Below are 26,247 nucleotides of genomic sequence, written 5' to 3' on the forward strand. Positions count from 1 at the left end.
ACTGCTAGACTACCTTTTTTAATAACCTATCCATTGCCAAAAGGGTAGCCAAAATTGCGAAAATTACTATCCTATTTTTTGTATATCTACAAACCTATAATATATGTATATGATAGAATGTGTGGGGTATTTCAGTAACCTCCCATAGTAACACAAGTTTTGTTTAGCATCTTGGCATGTTGAAGGTTAAAAAGAGGAGGATATCCATAACTGTGATAGTCTCATTATTTTTCAAAAAGTAAAAAGATAAAACATAAAAGAAGCTCTAAAGCCGCTCATGCCTGTGGTGGTGGGGGGGGGCAAGGGCGGCCATGGCCAAGGCGGAGCCGTAGGAGGGGGGCGCGGAGGCCTGGTGGGGGCTGTGACTGTGACGCGGGAGGGGGGGCGGGCTGTACGACCCTTGGCTCCGGGGTAGTGTGCGCGCGGGGGCCGTGGCCGGCCCGCTCAGGGCGCCCCCGCTGCTGCTAGACGACGGCAGGAAAGGCGCGTGTTCGTCGCCGTTGTAGTCGCGTCTGAAATGCAAACAGAACAAACGTAATTTGGGTCATAACAGAAGAGCGTGTATTGAGACATTTTGAGATGATGTGTGAATGAAGAGATGGAGAGTGTGTCTTGACAGAGTTGTGTGGAGGTCTGTTCTCTCTGCGTACCCCTACAGTTCAACAGTGTGACGTTTAGTTAGTTGGTTACATGCATGTGTTAGGGGGTTAGTAGACAAAGATGATCTAAAAAGAAGAAAAAGTCAGTACATATCAAGCTTTAAATTTTAGGGCAAACAAAATATCAATATAAACATTTGACTTCTATTACATAACTTCTCGAATTATCGAACTATCGAACCTCATTATTGACACTAGTAAACAGTCAGATTTACAAGCAAAAGTTACATGCCCATAGCAATCGGCCGGGGACCAGGAATGTGCCAAAAAAATGCCTCTGCGGAAGTTCCAGTGCCCTGTCGTTTAGGGTCTTGGTATTTCTGGCCTTCAGGTAAAAATCGTCCTAAAAGTTAAGTTATAAACTCGTTAAAAGAAACTTGAAAATAAGGCGAGCTGATCCATCGACCACCAGCAAGGAGCTGGCCCTCTTCTCTTAGCTGTCGCGCTTGGATTACTTGGATTAAGATCACACATCTTCTACATGCCTTAACCATGGGCTCTGTAAAGTTTGCAGAGAACTGACTATAGTAATGTGCTCACTTCTTCTGTATGTATATCCAGGTGTGGCTGTCCACCCAGACGAGGATAGTGAAGAGCAGGCCGGCCAGCACAGCGGCCAGCAGCAACAGGGCCAGCCCCAGCAGGCCGGCGTCACACAGTGCGCGGGCCCCCGCCGTGTAATGCGCGCGCACCGCCTGGCAGCCCACAAGCGCCGTCAGACTGTTAAGGACGCGTTCAGCAGCGTTCGTTTCTGCTGCCAGGGAGCTCAGAGCCGGTTGGAGACCTGATGAAAAGAACACGAAATAGATTTTTGGAATCAAATAAGGGGAGAAAGACGGATGCCAGTAACAAGTAACAATCTAATGACTGACAGAAAAGAATCTGAAAGCTTCCTCAATGAAATTGTTGTCCGACTGAAGAAAGATACAAATGATACATGAAGATACTTGAATATAAAAGAGATACTTGAACCAATCTCTGTGGAACTCTGAGAAAATAAAATGACCCTTTACAATGTCCTATTCACTAATATCGATCAACCCTGATACGAACACAAAGGATGCGAGTATAGGAAGAGGACTGAACTTGGAGAAGCAGATTTCTTGGATTCTGCTGTTACAGAAAAACAACTGAAACTATTATTTTTGGTGATTCTCATTTGTTTGTGTTACCACCATAATATGGACATTTTCCTAGATTGGTGGGTCTATTTTCAATAATCAAATCGGTTGAACGAGAGAAACAAACATCAACTGTGAAAAAGTGTACCACTTTTGATCATTTAACCACTCAGAACATTAGAACGTCAAAAGACGTAAATATGATAATAGCGGTCAAGACATTAGAACGTCTTTTCACGTAAACGCGCGAGATTTTACAAAAATCGATTTATTTCCATCACTAGTATACGGATTGCCATGATTTAAAAAACAGAGTATTGATAATGAATAACGCTACGCGTCTGTATTCAAGAATATCTATGGAATGTAGAGGTGCATTATCTAAGTCGATTGGATCTGTCATCTTGTTCGTTCATAATTTATTGCGTTTCTAAATAATTTATTAAAAATATTTTAGTTTGGACGGTTAATATTTTGAGGTGGCTAATAGTTTTTAATTATATTTCTTCAATATATAAAGTGTTATTTCTTTATTATACTCAGAAAAAAGTACATTTTTCACAGCTTTGAAATAATGGTCAGCGATTTTTACATATTTTTGACGTTTTCAGAAAATGTATATTTAGAAACGCAAATATTTACGTATAACAGAACAATACGATAGTGAATTTCATAATCTTTCCAAAACATTTTTTAGAATGAGGCTACGTTTCCCAAAACGTGAGTTATGAAGCTTTTAACAAAACTCGTGAATAACACAAAAATTTTCACGTTTTGACAGTTCGCAAAGGAACACAAAGTAAATAAAAGTGTTTGTCTGAGAGGTTAACACGTAAGCTGCCAAACACTGACTGTTTCTTCCAACACCAAGCTGTTTTTGTTTTGAAAATTGTATTAGTAAATAAATTCTTGGCAATTGACGCACAAATTTGTAGCATTAATATGGGCTTAACAAATCACATTTTTTTCTGTTTAGAGTTTCTAGGTCTGGGTAAAGTAGAGTAGAGTAACCAATCGGGTGAATACAGACCTGGATTGTTAAAGGTGGAGGTGGCAATGCGCCCCAGCTGCGTCAGGCCCTGTCGCACGTTGGAAACGGAGCGCTGGGACTCCCGTAGGCGCTGGGTGAAGGGGTTGCCATGGGTCACCTCGCAGCTAAGGTAGTAGCGCACAATCTGTACAATTAAAATATTTATTAGCACCATTATTATACAAACAACAGGAAACTTTATAACAGAGTCCTAACAAGCGAAAATCTCTACAGTAGGCATTTCTCTATACATAATATGCATTTAAAGAAAATTGTAATCATGGGATAAAAATATATATATTTTATAGACCAGAGCTGTCCAGCTCGAATTCCAGTCTTACCGCACATCTATGCTTATATTTAAAAATATATAATTTTAATAGTACATGTATGTTACATAAAGGATTTTGTAAGAAGGTGGATCCTTTTAGATTGAATTTGTATTCGTATCTTTAGTTTCAGTGTGTAGTACTTCTATCATTGAAGAATTTACCATTGCTTACTGGCCATATTGCCAAAACATGATTTTTGGGTCGCTGCAGTTGTCAAAACTGCAAACTACCCACCCAATCTGGGCTAGATATATTTCTTGTAAAGCAATACAGTGCTTTGGACCACCTCTGGATTGACGGATGACGAATCAGACCCTTTTCAATAACGCCAACATTACTTGATATTGACTTGGAAACATGTATTAAGGCAAAATTTTTAGCAAAATTAATTAAAGCACTTAGTCTATGTTTTACCAATTCATATACATATTTATAAATTCCTACAAGATAAATTTATTGGAAATTGGGCATTATCATTCAATTGGTAGTTTTTTTATTTTTATGCCTACTAGCCCCCCCGAGGTATAATGGCCTGTTTAATACGGTCCACGATAACATCCAAATGGACAGCAAATATTCTCACCTCTGGAGGTAGATCCGGCGGCGCCATCATGGTCACGGCGGCGGCCGGGTCATGGCAGGCATCAGCCAGCGCCACGGCCGCAGCTAGCGCAGCCCCGGCGGCCAGCCAGCATGCCACCAGTGCGGCCAGCGCGCATACGCTGAATGCGATGAGCGCCCGCCGCGAGTGTCGCGCCACGCCCACCAACAGTACGGCGCAGGCGGCCACTAGAGCGGACCAGGCAGCCATGGCGCCCACCCAGCGCCACCACTCGCCGCGGCGCCAGCGCTAAACATTACAAATATGAATTAATTTAAAGCTTGATTGGAGTTTCATTTGAAGAGAAGAAAGGTTTTTCTTTATTTATTTTTTTTTTTTTTTTATATGTTCTTTATTCAGTAAAGTTTATACATTACAGTAAACGGGTAAATTTTTGGCCACCACACTAGGCACATGCCCGTGTTGTAGTGGTCAATTTTATGTTAAGTATAATAATACAAATTAAAGATAAGTTGAATGAAAACAAAATAATTTATACATCTAAAACAAGTATGAAGTATAAAGGAATTAAAAATAATGCAAAATATCTACATAAGTTTAAGATATATGAATATAAAAAATAGGTGTGGAAAACAGAAAAATTAAAAATAATATAAAAAGTATTATAAGTAAAGTATTATTATGATTATTTAATAAGCAGGCAGCATTCTGCTGATGTGCTCATATCTAATTTCACAATAAGTTTAACAGTAATTGAGTGGATCTAAATTTTTAAAAAATATATTATTTTTCATCAACACACCAAACGCATAATTTAACATAACGTCGATGCAGTTTGGTCGTAGCTCGGCGACAGTCGGCATGCTTCCATACCATATTTCTCCTTGTTTTTATTATCTATGATTTCAGGTATCAACATGGGACACAAATTATAAATTTCATAAAAAAGGATGTTTGACAAAATTGGTTGGGATCATGTCACGTTAATTACCTCGAGGGATCGGTCCATATTGATCCCGGCCAGTGGGCGCTTGATGTCCGCTGCGGCCGACACGGCCATGGTGGTGTTGTTGCGCACGGCCGACAGGGTGTTGAGTAGGATGCCCAGCGCTGTCTGGTTGGACACCGGCGAATCAAAGATGTCCGCCAGCTCCGTCAGCTTGGGCTTTACCTTTTTCACGAGCGCCAGCTCGATCGAGTTCGTCTGGAAGGGACATTTTATGGTTACATTTTAAAATACAAGAAATCGGTTCCATAACAAAGTGACAAAAAGGAACATATATTACCCGAAAACTGAAGGAAAAAACCCTAACCTAACCTATTATTATGTTTATAAAGTCATATCTCTGTTAGCCTGTAACCTCTCCCTCTTTAAATGACGCCTGTATAAGTTGGATATATTAGAAGAATTACCCTACTTAATTACTTGAATAAGGTCATGACCAGATATTAACAGAACAGTATTATTAATATGAATGAAATGAGGAGTGTGTGGCGAGACTGATTTATGTGGTGGTCCATTCTATCTGCCTACCCCTACACGGAAACAGCATGATGGTTACTTAGTTACACTTTAAAATAATGTAGTAGAGCAAAATTCACAAAATTATCATTATTGTATTGGGTCATTAGATACCCATCTAGGGTAAACATAAATTTCCTACATCAAAAATAAATTTCTATATCCCTGTCAATCATAACATTTTGAATCCACAATTGTTTCAGTCTGCTATATCAGTGTTCCGCAAAGTGTGCTCCGCGGCACACTGGTGTGCCGTGGCCATTTGTAAGTGTGCCGCGAGTCCCACGTCACTTCTCACAAAGTGCTCTGTAAATCGGTCTTTGCTTTTCTGTGCGGCGCGGCGGCCGGAGGTGGCGTGGGTGGGACTCGATCGCTGCGAAGTGGCCGTGTGCTACGCCGCTACGTTACATTATCACGTGTGCTTACACTACATAAGTGGGGTGCTATTGCTACACTATCACGTGATTGCGCACGAGCTATCGGGGTGCATGCGCGTGACAACATAACATTACGAATTACGACGGCGACGTTGCGCCCGCTTGTTTAGTAGTCATTCGTTAATGCTAGTGTTTGGTTGTGTCGTCGCGAACTTAATTGACTTTATTAATTGCAAATCTATTTAAAAAAGAAGAATGGGTAGCAAAACTTGCATATCTGGCGGACATATTCGCTCAATTAAATGAGCTGAACAAAAAAATGCAAGGAAGAAATTGTAACATTTGAACGTCTTCAGACAAGATTGAAAGCTTTCGCGCTAAGTTGGTGCTATGGATCAGCCACGCTACCAATGGTAGTAACAAAATGTTTCCAAATGTCATGGCTGCCGATTCAGAAAAAAAAATGCAGGCTTTGATAGTGAAACACTTAGAGCTGTTAGCAGAAAAAATGAACTCATATTTTCCTAAGTGTGACCTGCAACCTATGGACTGGGTAAGAAATCCATTTTCGGAAAGCATTTCCCTTGGACATTTACCAATAAACGAGCAGGAAGAATTCATGGAGCTTAAAACTGATCGGACACTAAAATTAAAATTTTCTGAAACAGAGTTAGCTCATTTTGACTCCACGTAAAAAATAAGTATCCACTGCTGTCAAAGCGAGCTATTGCAATTCTATTACCATTTGCCACGACCTATTTATGCGAACTGGGGTTTTTAACTCTCACAACGATAAAGTCAAAAAAAGAGAACGCCTGAGGACGATCGACGAAGAGATGCGAGCAGCGTTATCAACGATTGTTCCAAATTTTGATCGTCTGTGTTCAGTTAAACAGGCTCACATTTCGCATTAAACATCTTTTCATGTTATATTGATTTTAATAATAAATATGAATAAAATATTGTTTTTGGTAAATTTTGGTTCGGAGTGGCCACGCTTATTACGAATATTTTTTAGAAAAAAACTTTAGATATGCCGTAATTACTATAAAAGGAAATTTTTTGGCTTGGTGGCGGCGGAAAAATATGCATTTTAATTATCAATTGGGTAAAATTAAAATTCCCTTCTCGAACCGATTCGGTGACAGTTCGCGGTCATTCTGTCACTGTTATGTGATAAATATCAATCATAATTACACAAACCCGGCTAGACAAACCCTGCTTTGCCAAACAAACCATTCAAAACCTGGGATGTTTTTTTAAATTATGATGACATGCAGCTTTCGTAGTTGAACCTCAAAGTTCGCCGTTATTCGTAATAAGCCTAGCCAATCCTATCCAAAATTTACCTTGTTTTTTTTTCTTTGGTGTACCGTTAAAATTTCTTGACTAGTTTGGTGTACCGTGAACATAAAAAGTTTGCGGAACACTGTGCTATATTATGACATGTACATCAAAAAATATATTATGCTGAATTATTCATGCATTATAATATTATGCAGAGAATGGTAAATCAACATTTCAATCCATTAACCTTTTCACCGTGTTCCTTATTTATATAGAGTCCCGTATGTATACTTTCTCCATTAAATGCGTCATTTATGAAAAGAAGGGAGAGCTTACAATGGATCTATCAGCAGTATACCCATTGTATTACTTATTCCACAGAGGGGGTCAAAATGTGGCATTGAGGGTCAAAATGTAACCCAAGCTTCTATAAAATAGTTCAAAGCTATGAGGGAAACACATTGGGCACACAAAGTAACCTGACAACCACTTTAGGTGTCAAAATACAGAATGTAGCAGTTCTACAGGTTATGAAACGAAAGAGCATACTACGGAAGACAAAATTTATTATTGAATGTTGAGATTAACAATTTTAAAAGTTAGTTACTCTAGCTGTAGGATTATACGCATTATAGAAACTACATATTTAATTATTCATCTAAATCACTCAGTGGTGAACAAAATTCAAAGAGATATATTTAGTCAATTTGTTCACATAAACGTCACAAAAGCCTATTGGTCAAATTAATATTGAATATCAAATAATAGCTATTAATTCTACAGGGCGCCATATCATTATCATTAAGACATAATGATAAAATAAATAATAATAATTAATAATGGTAAAATCAAGTTAGAAATAACTACTAATTATGAATGCTCGTTACGTGCTCTGCTTGTGTCGCCATATTCGTTCAGCCCTGGTGAATTCGTCGTATAACCTCTCTGCGTGTCTGCCTGATGTGAACTCAAAGCCAAAGATTTTGTACAGCCATCAGCCATGCTGACAGTTAATCTATCGCTATCTTGTGCAATCGATATTTTGTAGCGGGAAACGGGGTATGACTTTCCAATTCGCTACACTATAAGAATTTAAGTGAATGCCGCATAGGAGTAATGCTCTCTGCTAACAGGATCCAGCGAGACTATGGCACCCAAATTGGGTTATTCTGTGAGGCTGAAGGGTATAGGCAGAGGAAGGAGATGGGAAAGAGGAAGGTGGGGAAGTATCTGGCTAGGCATATCTGGTCACCGAACATGGCTAAACCATTGCAAGGAACTTTTCAATACTAAAAAGAGGTCTTTCACCAGGACGTTACTAAGAGTATCTACTACTCTGGAATGTGCCGCATACTATTTATTATTTTTTATGAATTAAATGTGAAATAACACAATTTAATTACATTAAATACCATTCGAAAAGCCAAGGGTCTCGAACTCGCGACCTGCAAATCAATAGTAGAGGATCTTACCCCTCGACTACCGTGGCCGTCTAATGATTTCACTAAGTGTTTAAAATTAAAGTGTAGTTTCTTACCTGATTTCGAATGGAGCCGACGATATTGTTAATGGATTTGGCAGCATCCAGTGCCTGAATGACAGCGTTGTGGAGGTCATCGTTGCCATAGAGACCCACGCCAATGGCGCCACAACAAAGCACGGCTACTATGCATAATGTCACCTAAGAAAAACAGAAAAAACCCTATTAATAAAATATCTAAAGACATTCAGAATTAAAATGGCGTTAAGAAAGAAGACATTTAAACTGTTTTCTCCCTTATTCCTTCCACCAGACAATATTCCTCAACTTTAGGGGGCATAAAACTTGTACTATAAAATAGTGAATTAATCTTTTATTTTTTACTAATTTTACCAATTTTAGTTATGATTACATTTAAGCAGCATTTTTTCATATCTGTGTACAGTTAAAACAAAAAACAAAATAATAGTATATTTATATTTTTCACTGGAGTTCCTTTTTATAGGTTCCAAGATTATAAATAAAAATTGCAAATATGTAAGTATTTGTCTACAGTAATTATTGATAAATCGAAAAAAAAAACAGATTTCTGAATCCAAAATTTTGTAATTTTTTTTTTTGCTTGCGCTTGTTTTATGGTTTGAGCGAGTTGTAGGTAATATTCCCAATCGATATAAAACTACAAAAGAGCTCACTTTTTTAACAGAAAAAATTGATTTCCGCTATTCTTTGCATAGTTCATTGGCATACATAATACTTAGTCGGCGTGTGACATGCCCTTGAAAGCTAGAATACAATAAATTATGTAAATATGCTTTGAACATTGTAACATTGAACCTGAACTCAATTGTTCAACTTGTAGCATACATTTGTTTTATCAACATGCTATTTTGAATTACAATATTGCCAGAATAATGTATGTATGTAAAGTAAAATATCCAGCCCATATGTAACAAAATGCAATCAAACACAGACTTTCACAAAAATACATTTGAATATTTTCCTAGAAAGTCGTGGTTTTGACATAAGTTAATTAAATACGGTCACTTTGTTTGAATACCACTATTTATTAATATTTTAGTTGCTGACCAGATTTCTTTGCACACAATCGTCATCGGGACTGTATACACAATGTAAGCTGTTTATATTATGTAGCCCTGATGAAGTGTGGGCACAAGAGTAACCTGGATAATTATTGGTTTAATTTAAAAACAAAAAAGAAAGAAATATTTCAGGTTTACGAATAACTTGACAATATTAGAAAATCTCCTACTAACACCACAGTAAGTGGAAAATTTTGCTTGTATAGTGATGTACGACTTAGCTGAGGAATTGAACTCACGATGCCTGGGTGGGACCCAGACACGATGCCGACTCAGCCACTGACCGGTCTAACAACTAAAAATTAATAAATAGTGGAATATATGTACATATGCATATCAAAAATTGAATCTTATATCATCATGGCGCTATATCCAAGAGTGCGATTTGAACTCCTCCGCAACACAAATAGAAATACTCTCTACTGGCTGCGGTCCCTTAACATTTGCCTCCAGTCCTCAGTCCTTTCTGTCTGGCTCCAATCCCCCTCCAAGCAGTCTAACCACCTCTTCCTCGGTCTGCCTCCAGGTCACTTCCACTGATGTGGTACCCACTTGGTCTTAACTTTTGTCATCCTATCATTTGGCATTCTTTCTACATGATGAATCTTGCAGTGGAATGATATTACAGGAGAAACTGACTCATCTGCAGGGCCAGCCCTATGCAGGCACAATTGGAGCAGTCCGCTCTGGACGCCAACTTGCTAAGGCGCTGATAATACCTAAAACCTAATACTGCCCCCTTAAAGTTTTTACTAGCGCCATGCGCCGTTGGGCTCAGGGCCTCTTCTGCTAATCTGTCATTTTAGAGGTCTGAAACCTCCAATAATCCTGCACTGTCAAGCAAGAGTTTTGAGTGTGAGAAAACAGAATTAAAATAAAACTCTTCGAAAAGAGATTATAATGATAAGAAACAGATATTATCCATAAATCGGAGTGGCTTACTATTGTGTTCCCACAAACGATTTTAAATAATAGGTTCTTTATATTAAATCAGAGATTTATTAATACGTCGCATATTACAATGGTGACTCGATAGTCGACCTAACTAGGAGCTGGCTAAATGAGATCTGATAACACCAAGTTTGTCTGGGAGCATTCTAACTGGCCCTAACCACTACTGACTACTAGCTGCCATCTTGCGGACTTCCAAGCGAGCTCTATGCACTGCCCTCTATGAGTGCATCTGCGAAGCTCTTAGCTAACTTACTTCCCAACACTTACCTTCAGTGCAGAGATGCTCTTGGCGGGTCGAGGCTTCCTGTCGCAGCACCTGGTGAGCAGGTAGATGAGAAGAACTAGCAGCGTGAGGATGAGCCATGCTGCCGGCACTGACCCCAGAATACCCAAACTCTGAAACATCAGAAAATGGGATTAATGTTGTGTTACATTACTTAGTTATCTATCATGTTAGTTATATTACGTTATATCTTACCTGAAGGAGAGAAAAAAGTACGATTTGGAGACAAATGTTGTCTTAATGTGTGCCATTTGCGTCATTTTACAAATCATCTCACTAGAAGCTTACTACTCAGGGACCATGTGCTATATTTGGGATTGCTGTGCAGACTCTCGTTGAAGTGAGGAAGGAGTGAACATGGATTTTAACCCTTCCGCACCAGAGGAGGTTAATACGCACCCCAAATGAGTTTTGTGCGACATCTAAGTGGTTTTTTACTTCACATACTCTATAATTTAGATAATCCTAGAAAAACTATTCGGTAACTGATTTGCATTTTAAAAAAAAATTCCGTTACTATTTTTAACATGTTAAATAATTCTGACGAAATCTATCCATTTTAATACAGAACATTGACTGTGTGAATGGGTGGTGTTTGTTTGATTTACAAAAATCTAAAGTTTTTTTCAGAGCTTGATGAAATAGGGAATTCTCTTCACACCAAAAAATCACTTATTATTAATTATTCCCATGTAGAAACACTTCAGACACAAGAATACATAGTTTTTATAATTTTCAAAAATCATTTATTAAAGTTATAATGACTTTAAAAACAGGCGCGAACGAAATATTTCAATGCAGCTAAAAACGCCCGGTGATTGATCAAGCGTTCAAGGGCGAACGATGACGTCACGGTTGACCGGCCCGAGTAGATCCTGCAAACCGATGGCAGCGGCAGCGGCAAAGGTGTGACGTAGCACTTGTGACATAGCGGTCAAAATGGCGCATGACCGTTTTCAGAGCCGAAATAGCACGCAATTTTTAAAACAACTACAAAAAATTGAAAATGCATTTAAAAAAAAAGAAAAAAAAGAGGCACATAATAAAAAATTATCTTTATTGAAATAAATTATTTACAAAATGCACGAGAATTCCCTATTTGCACACTTCAAAACAAGAGAAAGGTCAGTCTGATTTAGAAAAATTCAGTTTAAGCCGCGGGCAACGCCGGGAACTTCTAGCTATTAAAAATAAAAGAATAGGTTAGTTTAGCTTTGTTGTTCGTTGGTTATTTTTCTTCAAAGTTCTATTTTGTCACGGAACCATTTACTTATAACCTAGTTTTTTTTCTTCTTTTAAATGAAAGGGACGTTTAGAAGGTTTGGGCATCTAGAGCGAATGAAAGAAGATAGGATTGTATGGAAAGTCCAAGAAGCTAGTTAAGAAGTTAAGTTTGTCATTGATTGTTTCTTTTCTTCAAAACTTTGTATCTATTGTTCTGTTTTGTCATGGAACTATTTATTCATAACCTAGTCTTTATTTATAATAAAAAAATTTGTTACCTCGAGATATAGCTCGGAGTGCGGGGCAAAGGTGGAGTTGACCCGATGCAGGGAGACGTTGACGTGGGGCAACTTGTGCAGCAGCTGGGCCAGGAGCGCCGGCCGGTAGCCCTCGTCCCGGGGGGCCATGGCCGAGCCCAGCCCCCTACCTGAAACAATACAAACAGAAGGCAATTTTTAGTATATCAATCCCCCAACAAAACAAGGTTAGTATGTCAATTCTGCACTTCTACAACGTAATTAGAATGCTATTCCTCCAACATAACAAGGCAATTATTATGTCAATTCTCCAACATAATGAGGTAATTAGTATGTCAATTTTCCAACATGACAAGGTAAAAAGTATTTAGTCCCAGCGAGAGGTTGCATGTGACGCCTTCGTTCTAGTATCTTCTGTCTTTTTCTAACTAACTAACCATTACGCTGTTTCTCCGCAAGGGTAGGCAGAGAGGACGGACCGCCAAACAACTTGGTCTTGGCACACACCTCTTGCCTCATTCACATTCATACATCTTCTCATACATTATTCTGATACTTGACATGGCCCGACTCGAGTATCTGATTCACTTGATCTTCATGTCTTCCTCGGGCGTCCCTGACTTCTGCTACCCGCATCATATATTCTCCTTACACTCCTTTCTCCGCCCATTCTCTCTACATGCCCAAATCATCTAAGCGTCCCTTTCTTAATCTTACTCATTACGCTTACATCAGTCTTGCACTCTTTGCGGATCTCCACATTTCTCATATGATCATACATGGTTTTACCACACATACGCCTCAGGGATCTCATTTCAACAGCATTCCGTCTACTTTCATCCTTTCTCTGCCAGTTCCATGCCTCACTTCCATACATCAGGGTAGGTACCAGCACTCCATTGTGGACTGCTAACTTTGCTTCTTTGGAAAAATTTTTGTTAGCACCAACTGCGTTCAGTCCTCCATTAATGGAGTTACCTGCATTTACCCTTCTTTCAATATCTCTGTCAGCCTTTCCATCTCTCGTAAACATACTTCCTAAATACACAAACTCATCCACCTGCTCCAAGTATTCATCATTTACAACTATATTGCACACTATTTTCGTAATCTCTCTTTCAAACACCATTACTTTAGACTTACTTACATTCATCATTAACTCATTCTTCATACATATTTCATTCATCCTAGACACGAGAGACTATAGATCTTCTATACTATTAGCAATCAGCACCGCATCATCAGCATACAACAGCCAACATACTTTCAGATAACTCAAAAAATTTCGTTTTCGTAAAAGGCATGTGAGAAGGGAGAGGACGATCGTCGATTACGTACGTAGGAGCTCTCACTGGGGCTAGTATAGTGTGTCAATTTTCAAACATGACAAAATAAATAGTATTTAGCTTGTCGATTACCCAACATAACAAGGTATATCAATCGTTCAACATGTCAAGGTATAAACTACTCAGTGTGTCAATTCTCCAACATAACAAGGTGAGTACTACCTATGTCAAATCTCCAACATACATAAATAACAATAATTCGGTATGTCAATCCTCAAACATTATCGAAAAACTGATTAGTATTACAATTCATCAACGCAAAAGGGTAAAATGTAATCAGTAGGTATCCCTAGCATACCTTTACAATGCAAAATGGGATGGCTAAGGGTTTTGTTTCAGACAAACTGTCAAGAATTAAATACCGATTACAAAATCTTGGTGAAGTTGTGAAGCCAGGTCAATTAACTCATGTGATACACCTACCAGATCACTTACTGCAATGAGATGATTCATGGAGTGGGGGTAGCTGCAGAGCATTACATCAGATTGATCACTGTGGAGAATTTAATACAATGGCCACAGACCATAATGTTGTACAAAATTTACATCCATAAATTGCACACGGTTTGCAGATGCATTTAAAAATAATAATTGCGTAATATATCCATCATTGTTCTTGTGAAACACCTCAAGGGACCTTCAGAAATACAAAAAAGTGTATTTATGCAGATGAAAAGATGAGTTAAAACTAATTTTTATTTTTTTTACTTAATGAGTAAAACCTCATATTGTAATATTTAATCATTTAACCCATTGGCCTCAAACGTGTCTGGTGTCGTCGGCTTAAAAACGAAAAAGGGATACATTATTGACATCTGTGTTTAAAATTTTAAATGCCAATCGCTCTGTAGATAATTAAGCATTCATTTCGTAGTAATTGGCAGGACTCTGTTGGTACAGTTTTTTCCTGATATTTACGATTGACATTTTGTTATATTTCAGCGTCATTGAATTTTTTTTAAAATAGCGTGTGGTTTGGGAATTGACAAGCTTGTTCGTAAAATGCGTGGTGGGCGGCTAACATCAGCCCAAATTGAAATAAAATATATTATGGTCATAAGTATGATTAATGTAAAACTTTTCTTAATCCAATTATAAAAAAAAGAAAAAAAAAATGGTTTTTATAAAAAAAATATTTTTATATCCTCGTTTAATCATATTATTATTATTTTAAAAAAAACTGCATATATTTTTTGCATACCTTAATTCAATGAACGAGTAAATTTAAAAAAATTGTTTCGTTTGAATGTTTAGTTTAAAAGTTATGTAAGATTTAATACACCACTGCAGATTTAAAACTTCGGTACAAAACAATTCGGAGGCCAATGGGTTAAGGCAATTAAAAAAAAGGCACATTAAAAATAAAATTGGATATATTTATCCAAGACACTATGTAGATTGCATTTAGTTTGGGTAGAATCTTGCAATCATACATAAAGATAGCAGCCAAAAATATGCATTAAGAAAATGAAGATATTGTTGATAATTCTCAGTCGAAATATGAGACAGTTAAAAATGACGAAAGATCGAATGGTCGAATTAGCTCAGTGGTCAGAGCACTTCCCCGGCAAGGAAGAGGTGCTGGGCTCAATTCCTGGATTCGACTGAATATTTTTCTGCCTTTACTGTTTCAGATTTTTAATTTGAAAGTCGTTAATATTGTTTCAGTGACTAAATTTTTCTCTAAATTGTTTGCATTGATAAGTTTTCTTAATAGGTACTACTAGAAGTCGGGATTTATTTTAGAGCAGAAATTCTAGGAGTAACTACCATAATGCACTTTCCATTGCCCAAAATACTAATGGAGGGAAATAATTATGCCGAGTCGGTGGACATCTTCAATTTTGATGAATAAAAACAAGCCACTGTTTTTTTTTGTCATCTACATATTTTTTTGTCATCTACATATTTTTTTTGTCATCTTCATTTTTTTTGTCATCTACATTTTTTTTGTCATCTACATATTTTTTTGTCATCTACATATTTTTTGTCATCTACATATTTTTTGTCATCTACATATTTTTTTTGTCATCTACATATTTTTTTGTCATCTAGGTACATATTTTTTTGTCATCTACATATTTTTTTGTCATCTACATATTTTTTTTGTCATCTACATATTTTTTTGTCATCTACATTTTTTTTGTCATCTATATATTTATTTGTCATCTACATATTTTTTGTCATCTACATATTTTTTTGTCATCTACATATTTTTTTGTCATCTACATATTTTTTTTGTCATCTACATATTTTTTTGTCATCTAGGTACATATTTTTTTGTCATCTACATATTTTTTTGTCATCTACATATTTTTTTTGTCATCTACATATTTTTTTTGTCATCTACATATTTTACCAAGGCTTCTGACTCGTATAAAGTTGTCATTTTTTGCCTCATCTGTTTTTTAATTACAATACATATTAATACGTCGAATTTTAAAGGTACCTAGTCCTCTACATGAGAATTAATTTATAAACATTTTCCAATTTACATGATCCAACAAATTTCATGATTCTTGATGAGGAATGGAACTTAGTTGTAGCTATTGATTTCTGAACTTCCTATAGTTTTGAGATCATCAATATTGTCACTCTCTGGTTATTCATATTTGATGTGCTTCGTTAATGTATGTTCAACATATTCAATTAGTTCCCATATCGAGCACCTTGGAGAATCAGAGAGGCCGATCATACAAAAGATAGAAATAATAATTATAATTCTCATCTAGTCATAAATCACCTTAGAAACCCCATATTCGATATAATCCATCATGTATTTATTATGTACTCAACTTATTGGATTAAATATAATTGTAAAGCTGTTCATCTCGACACAGGAATTCCCTAGTGAGATGAGCAGCGGTGAAAAAAAAATCTTAATTTAATAAGCATAAAAAGAAGGAAAAAATTGTACAATTTTTACTATTCCCATGTAAAAGCCCCTAAAAAGGACGTTATTGATAATTAAATAAATTTAAGATTATGCTAAGAATTTAACTGCATACATGAGTATGATCTTTGGTGGAGGACTCATATTGTGAGAGGGATAAAACACATAAGCTGGCAGGTTGTTTCAGAGGCGAGCAGTTGAGCACACGCATGAGATGTAAAACAACCCATTCTAAGGGAGTAAATAATGGTAAGGCACTAATTTGACATGCCTCACAACTGCACAAGAGATCAATGACCCAATGTTCCTTAAAAACCTTACCATTGAATGGTGGTAAAACAGACACAGCACTCCCCCGTGCGTCTTCTGTGCTTAAACAATTATTATAATTTGATTATTGAGATAGGAGTTCATTTATTTATTGGACAATTTGTATATTTGTGAGATATCACCTCAGGGGCGCTTGATATAATTTGTGTGGGTACATATAATACATTTGAGGCGATGCCATACGTAGTAATGCAAAATCATGTGTTTTTGGTTTGAAAATTTGGTCGCCTAGAAATATTTCAGATGCTTTAATTAAAAACTGTGAGTAGAATACATCTTGGCCTTTGAAATAATCGAGTATTTTTTAGATAAGTCTTTTTATAAGCCCAAAAAAAAAATAATGTATAGGCCTATGAAAACTGCTTTAAAGTTCAAAATCTCCTACTTACAAACCCATTTTCGGTTATGATTTTATTGTATAATGTGGCAAATTAAGTTATTTATAAAATGATCGAAAAAAGATTAAATATTTATGCCTGAACATCCACAAAATAAAATAAAAGGTACTTTTTGGCCATTTTTTTTTCTTGCTTAAATCAAAACAGGCGGATGGTGATAAGCGTGAATTTAAACCTTATCGCCATCTACGTAAGGGTTATTATTGATAGCGGCTCAATTTAAAATATTACACTACGTAGTGCATCGCCTTAATAAGAACTTAAATTGAGACATATTAATATCATGCATAGTTTGTAGAAATTAGATCTGAAGAATGAGCATAAACCAGTGTTCTTACCAAGGAAGGAAGGATGTGAGAAGAATTTAGTGAAAAAGTTAATTAACAAAATTCTCCCGTTATAATGATGATACTTTGAGTTTTTCAAATATTGTCAGGTTATTCGTAACCGGAAATTTTCGTCTATCATTTTTAAAATAAGAAGAGCTGTAATGATAATTGACGCTCTCCGTGGTAGAGGGGAAAGGCTCTCGACTAGCAATCCCGAGGTCGCAGGTTCAAATCCCGGCGTATACAAGTAAATTTTATTTGATTAATTTGTGGTATTTCATAATTAATTTGCGGCACATTCCAGAGTGGAAGATACTCTCAGTATCGCCCTGGTGTAAGACCACCATTCAGAATTGAAATGTTGCTGAAATGGATCTGAATAGACAGGTACTTCCCCACCTTCCTCTTCCCCATCTCTTTCCTTACAAATTATTTTCCGACTTAGTTGTAACTTATTCCTATAATCCCTTCCCCTCTACCTTCAGCCTCAATAGGGGCCTCAGCCTCGTAGTCTCACTAGCTCTAGACGGTTAGGAGCAGTTCAATAATAAATAAATACTAATTATAGTTTAAAGGAAAGAGCTTTTACCTGTATCCGAAAATTAGTAAGTTGGATTCCGTCTTGGTAGCTTTTAGGGCCGGTGTCTCATGAAGGGAACTGGCAGGAGAAAGGGCAATCTTCAAGTAGAACAGGAACACAGCTGTCGTAAGGATCAATTGGATGATTCAATACAACTCGTGTTATTCCAAGTCATTTGTGCTGTCAATCGAGATGTTAATCTGAAAATAAAGAAAAGGAACATTGAAAAAAAATTGTCACTACAAATTCGGTTTATACATAACATATTATATCATATCCATAGATAATACCAATGAACAGATAATCCCTAGAAGTGTATTCTACACCAATTTGCATAATGACCGCAGACAAGCTAATGAACACTAATTATCTGTTCAAGACAGAATTTAGATATATTAGATATGTAAGAGCTTCACAGATGCACTCATAGAGGGCAGTACATAGAGCTTGCGTGGAAGTCCGCAAGATGGCAGCCAGTGGCTAGTAGTCGCCAGGGCCAGGGGGAATGCTCCCAGACAAACTTACTGTTTCAGATCTCAATTATCCAGCTTCTAGTTAGGTCGACCATCGAGTCATTATTTATTTATATTCTCCTTCCACGAAGAGTTGGAGAACTGTTTGTGGGAACTGTTTTGTCGATTTCTGAAGAAGAAAGAAGAATTTAGCTTCCTTCAGGCACAGGGACAATTCAACGCCCACAATTCAATTCTATCAGTGTATCTCTTCAGTGGATAAAACAATAATGTAATTTTATTTTTGTATCTATACAATTTATTTATAACAGACTTCAACACAAATTTGGTCTCAAAAACTACTTTTTTAAATCCAGTTGCAGATACCTATGTGTAAAAAAAGTATTGGATCGGTTTAATGCTATATCAATTCAATTTTTTTAGCCAGGAACAAGAACTATAAACTAAATTAAATTTAATCAAAACATAATTAAATTTGTCCGTAATAATCACAATAATTAAAACGTCAGTGTATATTTTTTTGGTCAATTGAAAGTAGTCAATTAAAAGAGCAGGTTCTGTTGTGCCATTCGGTGTGTAGTTTAAAACCAGTTGGGAGATAAGTCCTACGATTCTATGGTCGAACAGTACTGACTGGCCCAATACCCAGTAATTATATCAACCTCTGTGGGGAGGAGTGTAATTACTTTAATGGAGTACAGTGTGTATTGGCAGAGACCAATCATTTCCAACTCAAAGTGAGGGTAATTAAGTATGGTTGAGACTCAAAACCAGATTGCAGTTGATAAAAAAAGGGGATAGAGGGAACAGTCCCTGAAACTTGCTATAAGTAAAAAAAAGGGTAATGCTTTTTCTACTAATTCTACAAACATGAAAACAATTAACGTTTGCTGAGATATAAATAAAAAATTGATTCCTGATCATTTTCAACCGACAAGCATTCGCTCCGCACCATGTCTTGGAAGCTTATTAACTAGAATTAGCGACAAGCCGACCAGAGCGCGAATCGTTTGAAACCTTTGATGCATTTCTAAATCTCAATCTGCAATTGGAGATGTTTCGTCAGGCGTTTGGGTACATTATTTGCGTTTCTTTCTCGATGAAAAGCAAACCTCGATACCGCGCACGCGCACTTCTATGTGAATTTGAAATACCGCGGGAACAGTCCATTAAATGCGAAATAATACTGAACTGTTTAGTTCAAGAAACTTAGGTAGTTTCGAGCGGGAATGGCTAGCATTCAAATTAAGTTCGATGATAATCTTGCAAGATTATTGGGTTATTAAATACATCTATTTGAATTTCACTTTAGTTTTCCGTTATGAATTAATGCTAACCCCCTTCCCGACACCCGATTGAGCTGAAACTCCGCAGATAGACTTGTCGTTGGTGAAAATGCATTCTATCGACTTTTGATGGCAATCACGTACGTGGACATATACGCTTTCTCTGAAATCGGATGACGTTACAGAAGTTAATATACGAAACAAATGTCAGTTCTACCCAATCGGTATTTGGATCAGTTGTTGGCGCGGTTGACTCCAGACCCTGGGGAGGAAGGTTCAATCCTCAGTTAAAGCAAAAAAATAAATAATATATATATATATATATATGTTTATTTTGAATTTATTTATTTATTTATTAATTTGCACTGATTTGTATACCTACCATTTCTATTTTTATTTTTATTGTTTGTGTTGATATGAGTTTTTATTGTTGATATTATTTCATTGTTCATTATTATACCTAAATATGTATATATTATTATTATTATATTGGAGACACTTCTGAAAATCAGCTGCATTCCCAGAGAGATCCGAAAAGCACAGCTGAGCAGTGACCTTTTTGTCAATAGAATTTATGTTAAAAAATATGTAAAATTTATTTATTGGCAAATAAATGTTTTATTTTTACTATATATTTTCTTTTTAAATATATCTAATAATAAAAAATATATGTACTATAGATTAAAATAAACTTTTACGGATTGTTTTTTCATTACATTATATTAATATTTTTATACAAATTGGTATATAACCATATAAATTCACATTGTGTTAAGACATCTGATTAGATGCATGACTTATCCATGAACTTTTTGTTATATATATTATATTCTCCGGGTACAGTAGATACACTTAAAAATGTCGGTCCCCACCATCGAAGAAATGCTGGTGCCGCCACTGGATAAATGCGTAAAATGGGTTTTACAAATTTTGAATTTTTTTGTTTAAAATTGTTTTTTTTACAGGTCCCAACTCCTCCGAACCGTCAGGATCCAGTGCGGCAGGGGCACTGTTTATATACACAAAATATGGTTTTCAAAACAAAAAGTGATTTTTATAATTTCTGAAAACCATTCTCGTAAATTATCAACGAAGTTTAGTCTGTAGCACGGAAATTTAATTTTCGCACATTTTTACCATCTGCGCCTTTTCAATTTTTCATTTTTGGGATAGCCACAAATCTGAACATTTTTAATATAAATACGTAAATGCCGGTTGTAATATGATAAATCTGTTATTTTATTACATCGCCCTTGACATTTTCACAAAAACGTAATACCGCAAGAGTCCCAACTCTCCGGAGCAAGTGAAACTATGGCAGCCCCAATTGGGGTATGTTATGAGGCTAAAGAGAGTGAGGAAGGAAAAGAGATGGGTAAGATGAAGGTTGGGAAGTACCTGACTATTCAAATTTGGTCACTGAGCACGGCTTTTGCCATTTAATGCAATATTTCTATTCTGAATGGTCTTTCACCAGATAATGCCTATGGTGCCATCATACCATTTATTTTAAATACATGCATGTATACATGGCATGTTTCACAAGGGCGATATCTGTATTTGCGATATATTGAATTAGTTTCAGCACTCATAAATTTACCGTTACACCCCACAAGTCTCCACAAAAATAATACAAATTAAATTTAAAATACTAACCGTACCTACTTATGAGAAAGTTGAGGGTCACAAACCCACTATAAAAATACTAACCGTACCTACTTATGAGAAAGTTGAGGGTCACAAACCCACTATAAAAATACAGATTCTTTGCTAGAAATGACAAAAAATAAAACAAAATAATGATTAGTTTCCATTTTTAAATAACATAACGAGAGCGAGCATAGATCATGACACATTTCGCCCAACACCTTCCCTCCCTCTCATCAACTTTAATTTTACTAGGAGGTATACCCAGAGATTGCTTTTTCAGGTAGGTACTTGGGATCCAAGAATTTCTACGAATGAGTTAGCTCATTCGACATCCCATCTCTTACTACTGACTGCTGGGGAAATTCTGGATGTATAAAGTGGTCTAATTAACTTGGTAAAGACATTTTTGAATACATTCGTAAATAAACTAGTCAAGTTTATTCGAAGTCCTCGAAAAAAAGTAACATAAATTATATATTTGAACGAATCGCGATCTTCAGGACTTTATAAGATAACATTTAAGTTTTCGTAATACATTTTACAGAAAAATAAATAATAATTTAGTTCTTAGGGGGGAATCGAGCCTTTGGATCCAAGTTTAAGTGAGGTCACTACAAATAGTCTTATTTTAAAATGAGAAAAAAACATACAAATAATTTTTCACGCTGTGTAGGAATTGAACCCACAACTTGCTGACCCAAAGTCAAACGAATGACCGAAAAGACGGTGACAGAATTGTAGATTGCGCAAATAGATAAGGAATATTTTTAAAAAAATTAAAAGAAAGTCAAACATTCCCGGATTACGAATAACCTGAAACTATTTGAAAATCTTCTATTACCACCACAGTGAGCGAAAAATATTGCTTGTGTCGTGATTGAGGAATTAGCCAGCCGAGAAATTGAACGCATGACGCCCTTACCCAAACGCGATGCCAACTCAGCCAATGACCGGTTAACATTTTAATACATTTTTCGTGAAACAACGCAACGCAGAAAAACACAAAAAGACCTAGAAGATAAAAAAATGGGCAGAAATTAGTCATGACTCATGACTTATTTTTGAACATTTCGAAAGTCGCCAAATTTAGAAAGGAGTGGGAGGAGAATATACATGGTGTCCGGGGATAAAGTGCACTAACTTCAGGGGGTAAGAAAAACAATTCTACACGATTTGAAGGAGAAAAGTAAAATTAACTTTTTTAGAAATTCCACCGTTTTAAGGTAGTTTTTAGGTAAAAAAAAGTTGAATTGTTTGTACAGTTTCCGATATTCTTCTATTAAAAAATATTTTAGGATAGGAAAAAAAGCTGTAATTTCGAAAAAAAGTTAATTATCTTTTTTATTTCTACCATCGCGTAGAATCGCCTCCCGAAGTTAGTGCAATTTATCCCCGGACGGAAATATTATGCAAATGTGAATGGTAAAAGAAGTCGGGGAAGACCGAGGAAGACATGGCACGATCAAGTGAATCAGATACTTGAGTCGGGCCATGTCAAAAGTCAGAATAATAGAAGAGTATGTATGTGACGATGTATGAAAGTGAACTTGGCAAGGAGTGTGTGTCAAGACCGAGTAGTTTGTCGGTCCGTCCTCTCTGCCTACCCCTGTGGGGTAAAGGCGTGATGGTAGTTAGTTAGCCGTTTGGCCCATCGCTGCAGCAGCGTTAATTATCACGTTGGTCGTTGTACAATTTTCCGAATAACTAAAAAAACCCATCAAACAATGAATACCGCACGAGAGGTGGCCATTTTAAGTATATTTTAGAGCGCTGTGGTTAATTTAAGTTTTAAACATCCTTTATGTCCAAACTTCCTGATATATCGCTAAGTAATGACGTCTGGTAACGGCGCATAATTTAATAACGACAGATTACGGTTTGACGTAATTGGCGAAATTACAATTCGCGGAGGAATTACCGGTGGTAAAATTTTAAACAAAATTCGTCGCTGGGAGCTCAGTTTTAGAATGAACCGCAAACCATCTCTGCACAAACTTTAGTAGGTAATATTGTTGTCCTACCCACGAAAATAAACGTAGGTAAGTACTTGTACTATTAACTCTTCGCAGAATTTTGCTGGATTACTTCTTTGTTTGTTTTATTTCCGATAACTACGTCATATATAGTACAAAAAATTGCAAGGTCGATTTTCATAATATAAAAAAATTAATACTTTCGTTCGCTGGACTGAAAGTAACACTGCCTTATACGTATTATCTACTTACAAATTAGTGATGTGCACATTAATAGTAATATAGTAATTATTCGAAACATTTCGCTTCTTTTTCAATAAAAATTAATTTGATTTTAAAACCAATAATAAATAGTTCATTTCAATGAATGATGGATTCCAAAACCAATAAAACGTAATTGAATTCATCGAATAATAACTCTCCAAGACAGTATAATATTTTTTATTAAGGCGATGCCATACGTAATAATGCAAAATCATGTGTTTTTGGTTTGAAAATTTGGTCGCCTAGAAATGTTTCAGATGCTTTAATTAAATACTGCGAGTAGAATACATATGGGCCTTTGAAATAATCGAGTATTTTTTAGATAAGTCTTTTTATAAGTCCAGAAAAAAATAATGTATAAGGCCTATGAAAACTGCTTTAAAGTTCAAAATCTCCTACTTACGAACCGATTTTCGGTTATGATTTTATTGTATGATCGAAAAAAAAAATATTTATGCCTGAACATCCACAAAAAAAATAAAAGGCACTTTTTGGCCATGTTTTTTTCTTGCATTAATCAAAACAGGCGGATGGTGTTCAGCGGGAATTTAAACCTTATCGCCATTTACGTAAGGGTTATTATTGATATTGGTTCAATTTAAAATATTACACGACGTAGTGCATCGCCTTAATATCTTGGTGTTTTTACAAGTTTTTTAGAGGGTCGTTCGATTTTTTTAGTGTTTCGGAATCGGACGTTTAGATTATGTCCCATAAAGACATACCGCTGATAGCTCCACTGTAACCTCTCCCTTTTCTGTACGTATTTGAAAGAGGTTACAAGTTACAACGGAGCTCTCAACGACAGGACCACATCTTTTATTTTCCATCGAGTTCGTGAAATATTTAAGCAAACAAAACATAAAGAATGAACCGATAATAGACATAAATATCTTGTATGTTTTTAAAAGTAGAACTAATGTTATCAATTAGAGAGATAAAAGAGATTGAAGATGGAATAGACAAATAAAGAAAAGGTAACTTGCTTACAAGAGATATACAACTTGACCCTTAACTGTCTAACAAACTAATGGGGAGTCAAATAAATAACCATTACGTACAGAAAAAACCATGTAATATTTTTTCAAGTCAGTAAATTAAAGAGGTCTAAGGGTAACGGTGAAAAAACAAAATGGAGTAAAAAATACAATTCAAATTAGAGGCAAAAACCAGAATAATTACATTAGAACGATTCGAAGTTTAAGAACAGGGTAGTGTTATTCCTAATTTGAATTGTTTGAGTTAGTGATGATATTTTAAAAATTCAATCAAGCGTTTTTGCATTTTTATAATGAAAATAAATATTTTTAATTTTTAGTAATAGTTCTTATGAAAGTCAAATGGAGATTTCAGAGTTACATAGGTCATAAAAGAAATGGTGGGGAGCAGACAAACAGTTGATTTTCAAATACCACACAGAGGCGGTACCCACGCCCGCCTCTCAATTTGGGAGGTGGGTTTGGGAACCATTTGTTGGATAACCAACACCTCTGCCATAGGTCACCCCAAGTGGTTCGCTACGTTTGGTAAATTAGCAGAGGTGCCCGGGTTCATCGTGTGAGGGGTGACCCCTAGATTCATACCCATCCCTCATACCCGTTTCCTCCCCAAAACTTCCTTCCTCCAAAATAACCTCCTGACAGCATCCCCAAAGATGACAAAGGCACCGAGGGAAATTATTTATCTCAAGGCCTCCTGTGTGAGGTTTATATAAAAAAAATATCACGTAAATTTCATGACGCCAGAGTTTTAGTGGCTTAGTGCATACAAACAGATTTTTTGATTTATAGTTAAAATGGACAGAAATGAGAAAAAAGAAATGTAATGAATTAAATCCTCATTATAACTAACTGTTTGGAGTTGGCATTGTTAAATCAATTTAAATAAGTAGGTAGGTACCTAACTACTCGATTTCAAATTGAAATTACAAATACGCCAAACAAAAGTTCCCAGTCAATTTCAGAGAACTGAGAATGCTGTGAATCTGAGAATTATCTATCCGTAAAGCGAAAGAACAAAGATTGCTTTAATGGGTAATATCATTTCGAAAACTTTTCATTCCCAAAAACTTCGAAAATCAAAATCAAAGTGCACGGCGCCGAGTGTAAATTGCCGACTTCTACTTTGAAATTTTCGATTGTAACGAACCGTATTCGAGAATTCAATTGAAAACTCAAACTTTCAACTTCTAACACAAGGCTGGCGGAAAAAGAATCTGTTACTTTGGAATAATAAATGTTTCGGTTGGAAATATTTGTGCGAAGTTGAAGCATAATATTTATATTTATCATGCTCGAAAGGGAATATGCTCGAACGAACAATGAAATATTGCGGTTATCCGCTAGAACTTGAAATCATTGCTATTTTATTCAAGCTATTGGAGATATATTAGAAATATATCGGATTCGCAAATGAAGAAAATGTGTTTTTACCACAGAAATCCAAATTGGTAGACTGACTATTGTTTCGACGAGTCCTGCTCGAATCAAACCACGTGACCATATTTTTTTCACCAGGAGGGTTCTAGAATGTTT

At 36.2% G+C, this 26,247-nt stretch overlaps 1 protein-coding gene across 3 annotated transcripts in view; it reads right to left on the bottom strand.

Moving 5' to 3' along the window:
• Positions 1–26,247, bottom strand: part of tty (tweety) — a 281,508-nt gene that overhangs the window by 4,587 nt on the left and 250,674 nt on the right. For 2 of the 3 annotated variants that reach the window (XM_089638231.1, XM_089638232.1), the window contains exons 4-12: positions 18,077–18,267; positions 12,213–12,361; positions 10,695–10,823; positions 8,428–8,571; positions 4,696–4,908; positions 3,726–3,992; positions 2,811–2,955; positions 1,200–1,443; positions 282–512 (exon numbers count right to left, since the gene is read on the bottom strand). In XM_089638231.1, the coding sequence (XP_089494357.1) occupies positions 282–512; positions 1,200–1,443; positions 2,811–2,955; positions 3,726–3,992; positions 4,696–4,908; positions 8,428–8,571; positions 10,695–10,823; positions 12,213–12,341 (1,502 nt within the window). In that variant the 5' untranslated portion in view covers positions 12,342–12,361; positions 18,077–18,267. The remainder of the gene's footprint in view (positions 1–281; positions 513–1,199; positions 1,444–2,810; positions 2,956–3,725; positions 3,993–4,695; positions 4,909–8,427; positions 8,572–10,694; positions 10,824–12,212; positions 12,362–18,076; positions 18,268–26,247) is intronic. The other variant, XM_089638233.1, reaches the window with a different exon arrangement.

The sequence above is a fragment of the Hesperophylax consimilis genome, chromosome 12 (genome assembly GCF_061612785.1).
Source record: "Hesperophylax consimilis isolate HC1 chromosome 12, BYU_Hcon_1.0, whole genome shotgun sequence".
Lineage (NCBI taxonomy): Eukaryota > Metazoa > Arthropoda > Insecta > Trichoptera > Limnephilidae > Hesperophylax > Hesperophylax consimilis.